The sequence below is a fragment of the Salvelinus namaycush genome, chromosome 1, assembly GCF_016432855.1.
Source record: "Salvelinus namaycush isolate Seneca chromosome 1, SaNama_1.0, whole genome shotgun sequence".
NCBI classification, from domain to species: Eukaryota; Metazoa; Chordata; class Actinopteri; order Salmoniformes; family Salmonidae; genus Salvelinus; species Salvelinus namaycush.
Window position 1 is genome coordinate 80,036,974 of NC_052307.1, and position 14,137 is coordinate 80,051,110.

General features: G+C 43.9%; 1 protein-coding gene across 1 annotated transcript in view; it reads left to right on the forward strand.

Annotated features, from left to right (window-relative positions):
• The first annotated feature begins 9,720 nt into the window (after positions 1–9,720).
• lrrk1 (leucine-rich repeat kinase 1) overlaps positions 9,721–14,137 on the forward strand; it is a 183,943-nt gene continuing 179,526 nt past the window's right edge. The window contains exons 1-2 of the mRNA XM_038996044.1: positions 9,721–9,862; positions 11,588–11,799. Coding sequence (XP_038851972.1) covers positions 11,706–11,799 — 94 coding nt within the window. The 5' untranslated portion in view covers positions 9,721–9,862; positions 11,588–11,705. The remainder of the gene's footprint in view (positions 9,863–11,587; positions 11,800–14,137) is intronic.

Consider the following 14,137-nt stretch of genomic DNA (forward strand, 5'->3'; position numbering starts at 1 on the left):
CTACGGTTTGCAACATTTTACACTAATGAATACACCCCAGCCCTTTACAATACCACAGCACTTCAGAGCTTCACTAAACCCCGCCAACAGATGTGGTGTACAATTTTGAACCTTCTTTGTCACCATGTCACGCCCTGGCCTTAGTTATCTTTGTTTTCTTTATTATTTTAGTTAGGTCAGGGTGTGACATGGGGGATGTTTGTGTGTTTTTGTCTCGTCTAGGGTGTTTGTATTGTCTAGGGGGTGTTTGTAGAGTTCATGGGGTTGTGTTCATTGTAGGTGTTTATGTAAGTCTATGGTTGCCTAGATTGGTTCTCAATTAGACAGCTGTCTATCGTTGTCTCTGATTGGGAGCCATATTTAGGCAGCCATAGTCATTAGGTAGGTTGTGGGTGATTGTCTATGTGTAAGTTGCCAGTGTATGCACTTATTGTTTGTATAGCGTCACGTTTGTTGTTTTGATTAGTTTGTATAGTGTTCGTTTCGTCTTCATTAAAGAAGAATGTATTGTTATCACGCTGCGCCTTGGTCCTCCTCACTTAAATGTTACGACGAACGTGACACACCAGTCCCATAGTAAAACGTCACCAGTCCCATAGTAGAACGTGGGCCGTGTTCGGCAGAGCACAACATTGTGGAACATTCAGATAAAAATATATTATGTAGAACAAACATGTCTCTCAGATTTGTAGAATATGGAATCACCACGTCAGCACTAGTCATAGCATTTCTATCTGCAATGTTCCACAACGTTTGCCTACACTGAACGCAGCCCGGTTTATGCCTATGCTACTGTCTATCTATGTGGGTCTCATGTACAGAAATGAATGTGAGGAATCATTAAAAAAAAAAAAATGTTTCTTAATTTTGGGTTTTCTGATATGAATGTTCTTCTCTCATTTTGAGGAGCATTTTCTCCCTTTTCAAATGGTGGAATGAATTTTGATTCCCGTTCCAAACAAGGTAATATTTACCTCTATTTTTTTACTTTCTAATGCCCAGAAGAAAGACATGTTTTTAATCCACTACAATAACAATATATAGGTCTAGTACTGTACTAGCAAACCTTAACTGGCATTTTAACACTTTTAAACACTTTACATTGTGTTGCATTTGGATCTGTGTACAATATCTTTCAGAGTTGCATGACTTTGCTCATCTATAAGGTCTTGACCAGGGTGGCAACATTCTGCTAACTTTACCAAACTTCCCAGGTTTCCCAGAACTACTGGTCAGATTCAGGGATTGCTGGAAACCCTGGGAATTTTCTGAAAGTGAACAGAATGTTGCAGCACTAGTCTGGACTCCTGAGTACTGTTATTAACATATTGTTATGTCTTGGGTGACGATACCCCTGATGATGTTTCTATGCTTTGTGCTTTTATTGAACTAAATGTAGGAAGTTTTGCAAATGGTTTGATGGAATGTATTTCTTTGCAATACATATGGGGCTGGTTTCCCAAACTAAAACAACATTTCAATGGAGATTCTCATTTGAGATTTGTGTTTAATCCAAGCACTCGGCTTAATCTGTGTCTGGGAAACCGAAGCCTAATTCAATAAGGTAAAACATGGGGGTTGTGTCCTATTGGTGTTTTTAATGGTATAACAATGCTACTGAAAACTGACATTATGTTGAAAATACAAGTCATTTGTACTCCAATAATGTCTCAAATGGAAGGTAAACCATTCATTGTCGTCACAATATGCACCATATGTGAGATGTTACAATGTATAACAAACCACAAGGAAACAAGTAATTTTGTTCATGTTTCATATACTAGTCTCTCACTTTTTATATGGATATTTAAATACACATTTTAAATAAAAGAAAATGGAATGTGTTTGTGATTCGTTTGGATTTTCATGTCATACATATAAGATTGTAACACCTCTTGGAGAAGGGAAGGGAAACATTCTGCGAGTATTGAAGCATTGTATCAACAAGGTGGCTCTGCGAGTATTGAAGCATTGTATCAACAAGGTGGCTCTGCGAGTATTGAAGCATTGTATCAACAAGGTGGCTCTGCGAGTATTGAAGCATTGTATCAACAAGGTGGCTCTGCGAGTATTGAAGCATTGTATCAACAAGGTGGCTCTGTGAGTATTGAAGCATTGTATCAACAAGGTGGCTCTGCGAGTATTGAAGCATTGTATCAACAAGGTGGCTCTACGAGTATTGAAGCATTGTATCAACAAGGTGGCTCTGCGAGTATTGAAGCATTGTATCAACAAGGTGGCTCTGCGAGTATTGAAGCATTGTATCAACAAGGTGGCTCTGTGAGTATTGAAGCATTGTATCAACAAGGTGGCTCTGCGAGTATTGAAGCATTGTATCAACAAGGTGGCTCTGCGAGTATTGAAGCATTATATCAACAAGGTGGCTCTGTGAGTATTGAAGCATTGTATCAACAAGGTGGCTCTGCGAGTATTGAAGCATTGTATCAACAAGGTGGCTCTGCGAGTATTGAAGCATTGTATCAACAAGGTGGCTCTGCGAGTATTGAAGCATTGTATCAACAAGGTGGCTCTGCGAGTATTGAAGCATTGTATCAACAAGGTGGCTCTGTGAGTATTGAAGCATTGTATCAACAAGGTGGCTCTGTGAGTATTGAAGCATTGTATCAACAAGGTGGCTCTGCGAGTATTGAAGCATTGTATCAACAAGGTGGCTCTGCGAGTATTGAAGCATTGTATCAACAAGGTGGCTCTGCGAGTATTGAAGCATTGTATCAACAAGGTGGCTCTGTGAGTATTGAAGCATTGTATCAACAAGGTGGCTCTGTGAGTATTGAAGCATTGTATCAACAAGGTGGCTCTGCGAGTATTGAAGCATTGTATCAACAAGGTGGCTCTGCGAGTATTGAAGCATTGTATCAACAAGGTGGCTCTGCGAGTATTGAAGCATTGTATCAACAAGGTGGCTCTGAGTATTGAAGCATTGTATCAACAAGGTGGCTCTGTGAGTATTGAAGCATTGTATCAACAAGGTGGCTCTGCGAGTATTGAAGCATTGTATCAACAAGGTGGCTCGGAGAATATTGAAACATTTTGTATAAACAAGACTGCACCGAGAATATTAATTGCAACATAGCAGCCTACAAAAGGGGCGGCTCGCACATTTCCCCCGGGCCAGCTTGTCTCTCTCTGTCTGATATTATTGCAGTAGTGGCACTGTCTGTGTAATTAGTAAAGAAACAGCCCTACATCTACACTATAGCTAAATAACTTACCAATATTTAATGACGTTTTGATTGATCTGTTAGAATATTTCATTATAATTGAGGAAGATGGACAAGCAAGACTGAGAGAGAGAGGTGGAAATGCATTATACCAGAGACAGGTAGGCTACAGACAGGGATTAGAGATGCAGGCAGAGCATGATGATGAAATAGGTCTATAGCAAGAAAAGTCAATTGTTATTGTATTTGAAGCCAACAACATATGTATTTTGGGGAAATGCTCTGTGTTTATTTTCAGACTAATACATGAAACCAAAATTGCTCTAGCCTACTGGGTAAATGAATGAACATATCAATTAGGCCTACAGCTATCACAGCCTATATTGTTCTTTCAAATGGTCATCAAAAAGGCTATCGATTACAACAAAGCTTACAAGGCCGAGTTCAAAATGCTGACATCAAATTCTAATTAAAGCTGACTGCCTTAACGGCTGACTGGCAAAGCAAACTGGCACGGTCTCTGCTTTCTGAAAGTGATACAAAAGGACTGACTGGCAAAGCAAACTGGCACGGTCTCTGCTTTCTGAAAGTGATACAAAAGGACTGACTGGCAAAGCAAACTGGCACGGTCTCTGCTTTCTGAAAGTGATACAAAAGGACTGACTGGCAAAGCAAACTGGCACGGTCTCTGCTTTCTGAAAGTGATACAAAAGGACTGACTGGCAAGGCAAACTGGCACGGTCACTGCTTTCTGAAAGTGATACAAAAGGACTGACTGGCAAGGCAAACTGGCACGGTCTCTGCTTTCTGAAAGTGATACAAAAGGACTGACTGGCAAAGCAAACTGGCACGGTCTCTGCTTTCTGAAAGTGATACAAAAGGACTGACTGGCAAGGCAAACTGGCACGGTCACTGCTTTCTGAAAGTGATACAAAAGGACTGACTGGCAAAGCAAACTGGCACGGTCTCTGCTTTCTAAAAGTGATACAAAAGGACTGACTGGCAAAGCAAACTGGCACGGTCTCTGCTTTCTGAAAGTGATACAAAAGGACTGACTGGCAAAGCAAACTGGCACGGTCTCTGCTTTCTGAAAGTGATACAAAAGGACTGACTGGCAAAGCAAACTGGCACGGTCACTGCTTTCTGAAAGTGATACAAAAGGACTGACTGGCAAAGCAAACTGGCACGGTCTCTGCTTTCTGAAAGTGATACAAAAGGACTGACTGGCAAAGCAAACTGGCACGGTCTCTGCTTTCTGAAAGTGATACAAAAGGACTGACTGGCAAAGCAAACTGGCACGGTCACTGCTTTCTGAAAGTGATACAAAAGGACTGACTGGCAAGGCAAACTGGCACGGTCACTGCTTTCTGAAAGTGATACAAAAGGACTGACTGGCAAGGCAAACTGGCACGGTCTCTGCTTTCTGAAAGTGATACAAAAGGACTGACTGGCAAAGCAAACTGGCACGGTCTCTGCTTTCTGAAAGTGATACAAAAGGACTGACTGGCAAGGCAAACTGGCACGGTCACTGCTTTCTGAAAGTGATACAAAAGGACTGACTGGCAAAGCAAACTGGCACGGTCTCTGCTTTCTAAAAGTGATACAAAAGGACTGACTGGCAAAGCAAACTGGCACGGTCTCTGCTTTCTGAAAGTGATACAAAAGGACTGACTGGCAAAGCAAACTGGCACGGTCTCTGCTTTCTGAAAGTGATACAAAAGGACTGACTGGCAAAGCAAACTGGCACGGTCTCTGCTTTCTGAAAGTGATACAAAAGGACTGACTGGCAAAGCAAACTGGCACGGTCTCTGCTTTCTGAAAGTGATACAAAAGGACTGACTGGCAAAGCAAACTGGCACGGTCTCTGCTTTCTGAAAGTGATACAAAAGGACTGACTGGCAAGGCAAACTGGCACGGTCACTGCTTTCTGAAAGTGATACAAAAGGACTGACTGGCAAAGCAAACTGGCACGGTCTCTGCTTTCTGAAAGTGATACAAAAGGACTGACTGGCAAAGCAAACTGGCACGGTCTCTGCTTTCTGAAAGTGATACAAAAGGACTGACTGGCAAGGCAAACTGGCACGGTCACTGCTTTCTGAAAGTGATACAAAAGGACTGACTGGCAAAGCAAACTGGCACGGTCTCTGCTTTCTAAAAGTGATACAAAAGGACTGACTGGCAAAGCAAACTGGCACGGTCTCTGCTTTCTGAAAGTGATACAAAAGGACTGACTGGCAAAGCAAACTGGCACGGTCTCTGCTTTCTGAAAGTGATACAAAAGGACTGACTGGCAAAGCAAACTGGCACGGTCTCTGCTTTCTGAAAGTGATACAAAAGGACTGACTGGCAAAGCAAACTGGCACGGTCTCTGCTTTCTGAAAGTGATACAAAAGGACTGACTGGCAAAGCAAACTGGCACGGTCTCTGCTTTCTGAAAGTGATACAAAAGGACTGACTGGCAAGGCAAACTGGCACGGTCACTGCTTTCTGAAAGTGATACAAAAGGACTGACTGGCAAAGCAAACTGGCACGGTCTCTGCTTTCTAAAAGTGATACAAAAGGACTGACTGGCAAAGCAAACTGGCACGGTCTCTGCTTTCTGAAAGTGATACAAAAGGACTGACTGGCAAAGCAAACTGGCACGGTCTCTGCTTTCTGAAAGTGATACAAAAGGACTGACTGGCAAAGAAAACTGGCACGGTCTCTGCTTTCTGAAAGTGATACAAAAGGACTGACTGGCAAAGCAAACTGGCACGGTCTCTGCTTTCTGAAAGTGATACAAAAGGACTGACTGGCAAAGCAAACTGGCACGGTCTCTGCTTTCTGAAAGTGATACAAAAGGACTTACTGGCAAGGCAAACTGGCACGGTCACTGCTTTCTGAAAGTGATACAAAAGGACTGACTGGCAAAGCAAACTGGCACGGTCTCTGCTTTCTGAAAGTGATACAAAAGGACTGACTGGCAAGGCAAACTGGCACGGTCACTGCTTTCTGAAAGTGATACAAAAGGACTGACTGGCAAAGCAAACTGGCACGGTCTCTGCTTTCTGAAAGTGATACAAAAGGACTGACTGGCAAAGCAAACTGGCACGGTCTCTGCTTTCTGAAAGTGATACAAAAGGACTGACTGGCAAAGCAAACTGGCACGGTCTCTGCTTTCTGAAAGTGATACAAAAGGACTGACTGGCAAAGCAAACTGGCACGGTCTCTGCTTTCTGAAAGTGATACAAAAGGACTGACTGGCAAAGCAAACTGGCACGGTCTCTGCTTTCTGAAAGTGATACAAAAGGACTGACTGGCAAGGCAAACTGGCACGGTCACTGCTTTCTGAAAGTGATACAAAAGGACTGACTGGCAAAGCAAACTGGCACGGTCTCTGCTTTCTGAAAGTGATACAAAAGGACTGACTGGCAAAGCAAACTGGCACGGTCTCTGCTTTCTGAAAGTGATACAAAAGGACTGACTGGCAAAGCAAACTGGCACGGTCTCTGCTTTCTGAAAGTGATACAAAAGGACTGACTGGCAAAGCAAACTGGCACGGTCTCTGCTTTCTGAAAGTGATACAAAAGGACTGACTGGCAAAGCAAACTGGCACGGTCTCTGCTTTCTGAAAGTGATACAAAAGGACTGACTGGCAAAGCAAACTGGCACGGTCACTACTTTCTGAAAGTGATACAAAAGGACTGACTGGCAAAGCAAACTGGCACGGTCTCTGCTTTCTGAAAGTGATACAAAAGGACTGACTGGCAAAGGAAACTGCCACTGTGGTCAATCCGACGTCTGCATTGGCTGTGCAGCATTTAAGGTGATATGGCCTCTGCAGAAGTCAGGGCATTCATAATGCGGAGCAAATCAAATCAAACTTTATTTGTCACATGCGCCGAATACAACAAGTGTAGACTTTACCGTAAAATGCTTACTTACACGCCCTCAACCAACAGTGCAGGGGTCCTAAAGCCAGCCAATTGATACTAGTGTCATGCAAAACATGTGTGTGTGTGAGAGTGAGTGAGGTCCGGCGGGAAGCACAGGAGACACTGACACTGTCATAGTATACTGTATGCACCAAGGGTGGCTTCATATAGCCTATAGCAGGAGATTGGCAAACTTTTTCACGTGGAGTGCCAATTTACAATTGATCCTACCATTTCTAAAGATCTGCGAGCAAGTTATGATTTTCATAAGCATTGCAGGCTACCTAACTGTGCCCCAAAAAAGTCTAACTGCCAACAACTAAATAATTACACTGAACAAAAACATGTAATGTGTTGGTCCAGTGTTTCATGAGCTGAAATAAAAGATCCCAGAAATGTTCCATACGCACAAAAAGCTTATTTCTCTCAAATATGGTGCACAATTTGTTTACATCACTGTTAGTGAGCATTTCTCCTTTGCTAAGATAAGCCATCCACCTGACAGGACTGGCATATCAAGAATCTGATTCAACCGCATGATCATTACACAGCTGCACCTTGTGCTGGGGACAATAAAAGGCCACTATAAAATGTGCAGTTTTGTCACACAACACAATGCCACAGATGTCTCAAGTTTGGAGGGAGTGTGCAATTCGCATGCTGACTGCAACATTGTCCACCAGAGCTGTTGCCAGATAATTGAATGTTCATTTCTCTACCATAAACTGCCTTCAACATCGTTTTAGAGATTTTTGCAGTACATCCAACTGGCCTCACAACCACAGACCATGTGTACGGCGTTGTGTGGGCGAGCAGTTTGCTGATGTCAACGTTGTGAACAGAGTGCCCCACGGTGGCAGTGGGGTTATGGTATGGCCAGGAATAAGATACGGGACAACGAATGTAACAGTATAACTTTAAACCGTCCCCTCGCCCATACCCGGGCGCGAACCAGGGACCTTCTGCACACATCAACAACTGACACCCACGAAGCGTCGTTACCCATCGCTCCACAAAAGCCGCGGCCTTTGTGGAGCGATGGGTAACGACGCTTCGTGGGTGTCAGTTGTTGATGTGTGCAGAGGGTCCCTGGTTCGCGCCCGAGGTCGGGGCGAGGGGACGTACTAAAGTTATACTGTTACATTGATGCTGTTGACCCGGGTCTCTGGTTGCTGCGGAAAAGGAGGAGGTCGAAAGGGGGGTGAGTGTAACGGATGTGAAATGGCTAGCTAGTTAGCGGGTACGCGCTAATAGCATTTCACTGTGGAGCGATGGGTAACATTTTATCGATGGCAATGTGAATGGACAGAGATTCCGTGACAAGATTCTGAGGCCCATTGTCGTGCCATTCATCTGCCGCCATCACCTCATGTTTCAGCATGATAATGCATGTCGCAAGGATCTGTACACAATTCCTGGAAGCCGAAAATGTCCCAGTTCTTCCATGGCCTGCATACTCACCAGACATGTCACCCATTGAGCATGTATGGGATGCTCTGTATCAAAGTGTATGATAGTTCCAGCCAATATCCAGCAACTTTGCTCAGCCATTGTAGAGGAGTGGGACAACATTCCATAGGCCACAATCAACAGCCTATTCAACTCTATGCAAAGGAGATGTGTTGCGCTGCATTAGGCAAACAGTGGTCACATCAGATACTGACTGGTTTTCTGATCCACTCCCTTATCTTTTTAAAGGTATCTGTGACCAACAGATGCATATCTGTATTCCCAGTCATGTGAAATCCATAATTGAGGGCCAAGTGAATGTATTTCAATTGACTGATTTCCTTATAGGAACTGTAACTCAGTAAAATCATATAAATTGTTTCATGTTTCTTTTATATTTTTGTTCAGTATGTATAGTTGGCTAATAGACAGAGGCGCTGTCCATTCAGAACCATGCCACGGAGCTCCACCAAGCCTACCTGTACGGAGACGCCGTCCATTCAGCGGTTCTGAATCACGGGCACGGCCTTAACTCACTTTAAAAAGTAATGTGTAGATTTTCCTTTTGTATTTCGTGATTTTCGTCATTCTTTGGTCGAGTTTGTTTGTCTTCATGCGTCCTTGTCGATTGTAGGTCTGATGTAGGCTATTATACATTTTATTTCAATGCATGTGTAGGATTTATCTGGCGTAGTTGGTATTAGTGGTCAGCTGTTTTATGCACTGGTTGCTTTCACCTTGATGTCCGCATTTGAAGTTGGGATGGTTGTGACTTGATAGCGTGTTTTATGCATCTATTTCATGTTCACTGTTTGCGCGATTCCACAAGTAAATTTGTCAATTCATGATAAGGTTGAGTAGTGGTTGACATTGTAGCCTACACGCAGTTCCACATACCTTTAAAACAAATATTGCAATGATAATTAATGCCTGGGGTAATTTGTATTAGTTTTAGCTGTTCTCCAAAATAGCATTTTAGAGTTGAAAAATTACGTATAAATGCAGTAAATGAGCTTCAGCCATAGGTTTAGCAGAACTAATGCAACTGGTACAGTAGCATACAGTCATTGTACAGTAGGCTATTCCCATATCCGGGTTATGAGACAGACAGCGTGGTAGGCAGCATCACAGGCTGGAAGTATTTGGTTTGATGAAATCAGGAAGTTGACGTTTTTCCTTTGCAATCTGTGCTTGTGAGTGTTCCTTCGGCTATTTTGTCTTCGGTTAAACTTTCACTTGTGGATGTATCGAAGTTTAGCCTGTTCAATGCTTTAGAAGCGCAAAATCAGTACCATTCGACAGTGTATGGACAATGCGGTGAGAAAAAATTCCTTATCAACTACACTCATTAACGAGCAACAAGTGCGCACGTTTCGCAAACAAATGTGTCTACTTGCTGTCACTGGACGCACGTTTGGCACGTTTCAGAGTTTATACGCCTAATAAAGTCAACTTGTTAAAGAATCAAGACCATGCACACAGTGTGTGGTTTTAAAGATGTGGCATGTGTAAACCAAAGTGAATTAACTGAAGTGTCGTGTGTGTTCAAGGCGGCCAGAAATAGTAACGTCTCTGTTTTTATAGTTCTGGCTGTAGACTAGTGTGTGTTCAAGGCGGCCAGAAATAGTAACGTCTCTGTTTTGATAGTTCTGGCTGTAGACTAGTGTGTGTTCAAGGCGGCCAGAAATAGTAACGTCTCTGTTTTTATAGTTCTGGCTGTAGACTAGTGTGTGTTCAAGGCCGCCAGAAATAGTAACGTCTCTGTTTTTATAGTTCTGGCTGTAGACTAGTGTGTGTTCAAGGCGGCCAGAAATAGTAACGTCTCTGTTTTTATAGTTCTGGCTGTAGACTAGTGTGTGTTCAAGGCGGCCAGAAATAGTAACGTCTCTGTTTTTATAGTTCTGGCTGTAGACTAGTGTGTGTTCAAGGCGGCCAGAAATAGTAACGTCTCTGTTTTTATAGTTCTGTCTGTAGACTAGTGTGTGTTCAAGGCGGCCAGAAATAGTAGCGTCTCTGTTTTTATAGTTCTGTCTGTAGACTAGTGTGTGCTCAAGGCCGCCAGAAATGGTAACGTCTCTGATTTTATAGTTCTGGCTGTAGACTAGTGTGTGTTCAAGGCGGCCAGAAATAGTAACGTCTCTGATTTGATAGTTCTGGCTGTAGACTAGTGTGTGTTCAAGGCGGCCAGAAATAGTAACGTCTCTGTTTTTATAGTTCTGGCTGTAGACTAGTGTGTGTTCAAGGCGGCCAGAAATAGTAACGTCTCTGTTTTTATAGTTCTGTAGACTAGTGTGTGTTTTACACAGAGATTATTTAAAAATACAAATCCACTAAATTAGGCAACTGTGTCTGGGTGGGTATAATTTGTGGAACTGAGTGGGTATAATTTGTGGAACTGGGTGGGTATAATTTGTGGAACTGGGTGGGTATAATTTGTGGAACTGGGTGGGTATAATTTGTGGAACTGGGTGGGTATAATTTGTGGAACTGGGTGGGTATAATTTGTGGAACTGGGTGGGTATAATTTGTGGAACTGGGTGGGTATAATTTGTGGAACTGGGTGGGTATAATTTGTGGAACGTTCCAACAGGAATCTGTTCCAAAAACTGTGTAAAGTACAAGGATGTCAACAAACAACCCATTCAAAGTAGCATGATCAATTCACCTAGCTATGTTTATTGTATATGGGTCAGAAACAATAACAAGTCATAAAAGTTGTAGTATAAAGCTTCTCGTACTAGACACAAGTACATTATTGTAATTAAGGCATCTCGACAACTATAGTTGTAAATGTTGGGTGGCAATTTGTGTATCCATTAACTTGTTGTTGTGCAATGTGAGTGTGTGACTGCTTTCACTTTCTCAAGATCAAACCTATGTCTGTCTGCCTGCCTGACTGACTGCCTGTCTGTCTGTCTGCCTGCCTGTCTGCCTGCCTGCCTGACTGCCTGCCTGCCTCCCTGCCTCCCTGCCTCCCTGCCTGCCTGTGTTTTGCAGGGCTCTGACTAATGGCCTCTCCCTCTGTCCTCCCTCCTACCACAGCCCATCTCTGACCAGTGTCTTCCACCACACCAGTGACTCAGACTGGGACCAGTCCCACTGACCACCACCACCCGGTACTGGTGCTAGTTCAGTCCTGCCCTGCTGTGGAGGAGGAGGCATGTCCTACTGGTCAGTCGGCCTCTCCAAGGCCACTGGAGGCGCACAGAGCAACAACATGGAGGAACAAGAGAAACAAGATCTTGAACAAGATGGTGAGAGAATTCACTTTTACTGTATTGTACTTATCTCAATGAGTCTTTTCCTTATTCCTTACATTGGAGGAGAATGTCCAAGGTCCCTCCCATCAGACCTTCAGAGAAGGATATGAGTAGAAAGAATGCAAGGAATCAAGGAACGACGGCTTGATAATGAGCCATAGGCTGGTTCATGTGTTTTCCCTGGTTGTGGTTAGTACTGGAACATTCTTTGTGTGTCTGTGTGTTTCCAGTTCAACCCTCTGCCAAAGTCCTGTGTCACTGTGTCTTGTTGCAGTACCGCTGACAATGTAGCGTTGTTCAATACAGGACCAGTGTGGCTCTCAGGCTACTGGTGAAACATAGAGAGACTGTGTGTGTGTGTGTGTGTGTGTGTGTGTGTGTGTGTGTGTGTGTGTGTGTGTGTGTGTGTGTGTGTGTGTGTGTGTGTGTGTGTGTGTGTGTGTGTGTGTGTGTGTGTGTGTGTGTGTGTGTGTGTGTACGTACACATTTTACTATACTAGTAAACCAAATATAATTCAGAGAATGGAGGACATTTCGCCGGTCCTCACTGGTAAAAAGGCTATTCAGGGTTCTGTTTAGGGTTAGGGAAAATATGATTTTGAATGGGAATCAATTGTTGGTCCCCAAAAAGTCCTCACAAGTTTAGTAAGACATAGCTGTGTGTGAGACAAGAGTTCAGTTAGTTCTTCTATGCACCTTGGTTGGACTGGCAGCTAGCATCAGCCAATATTATGATACTGTTTTTAGTAATTAAAAAAAAAACGTTATTGTTGGATAAGGGCTTGTAAATAAGCAGTTCACTGTAAAGTCTACTACACCTGTTGTATTCGGCGCATGGGACAAATACAATTTGATTTGATTATCCCCTTTAGATACTGTGTTCTGTTAGACTGATCCCAGATCTGTTTGTGCCATTGGCATAACAATCACCATAGGAGTTGTGAAGACGGCACAAACAGATCTGGGATCAGGCTCCTGTTTCGTGGCAGTCGGATATGTTTTAACTGAACCAGCAGATTCAGAGTGGGTGAGACTCGTCTGTGTCTGAGTGGCGGCTGCTTAAATATAGAAGACAGAAGTGAAACAACAACACTACTGGGTTCAGTCAACAGAAGTGGTGGCAGCTGCACCACTGTATCCTATGCTGCTACTGAAGTCACTGCAGCACCACTGTATCCTATGCTGCTACTGAAGTCACAGCAGCACCACTGTATCCTATGCTGCTACTGAAGTCACTGCAGCACCACTGTATCCTATGCTGCTACTGAAGTCACAGCAGCACCACTGTATCCTATGCTGCTACTGAAGTCACAGCAGCACCACTGTATCCTATGCTGCTACTGAAGTCACTGCAGCAACACTGTATCCTATGCTGCTACTGAAGTCACTGCAGCACCACTGTATCCTATGCTGCTACTGAAGTCACAGCAGCACCACTGTATCCTATGCTGCTACTGAAGTCACTGCAGCACCACTGTATCCTATGCTGCTACTGAAGTCACTGCAGCACCACTGTATCCTATGCTGCTACTGAAGTCACTGCAGCACCACTGTATCCTATGCTGCTACTGAAGTCACTGCAGCACCACTGTATCCTATGCTGCTACTGAGGTCACTGCAGCACCACTGTATCCTATGCTGCTACTGAAGTCACAGCAGCACCACTGTATCCTATGCTGCTACTGAAGTCACTGCAGCACCACTGTATCCTATGCTGCTACTGAAGTCACTGCAGCACCACTGTATCCTATGCTGCTACTGAAGTCACAGCAGCACCACTGTATCCTATGCTGCTACTGAAGTCACTGCAGCACCACTGTATCCTATGCTGCTACTGAAGTCACAGCAGCACCACTGTATCCTATGCTGCTACTGAAGTCACAGCAGCACCACTGTATCCTATGCTGCTACTGAAGTCACTGCAGCACCACTGTATCCTATGCTGCTACTGAAGTCACAGCAGCACCACTGTATCCTATGCTGCTACTGAAGTCACTGCAGCACCACTGTATCCTATGCTGCTACTGAAGTCACTGCAGCACCACTGTATCCTATGCTGCTACTGAAGTCACTGCAGCACCACTGTATCCTATGCTGCTACTGAAGTCACTGCAGCACCACTGTATCCTATGCTGCTACTGAAGTCACTGCAGCACCACTGTATCCTATGCTGCTACTGAAGTCACTGCAGCACCACTGTATCCTATGCTGCTACTGAGGTCACAGCAGCACCACTGTATCCTATGCTGCTACTGAAGTCACTGCAGCACCACTGTATCCTATGCTGCTACTGAAGTCACTGCAGCACCACTGTATCCTATGCTGCTACTGA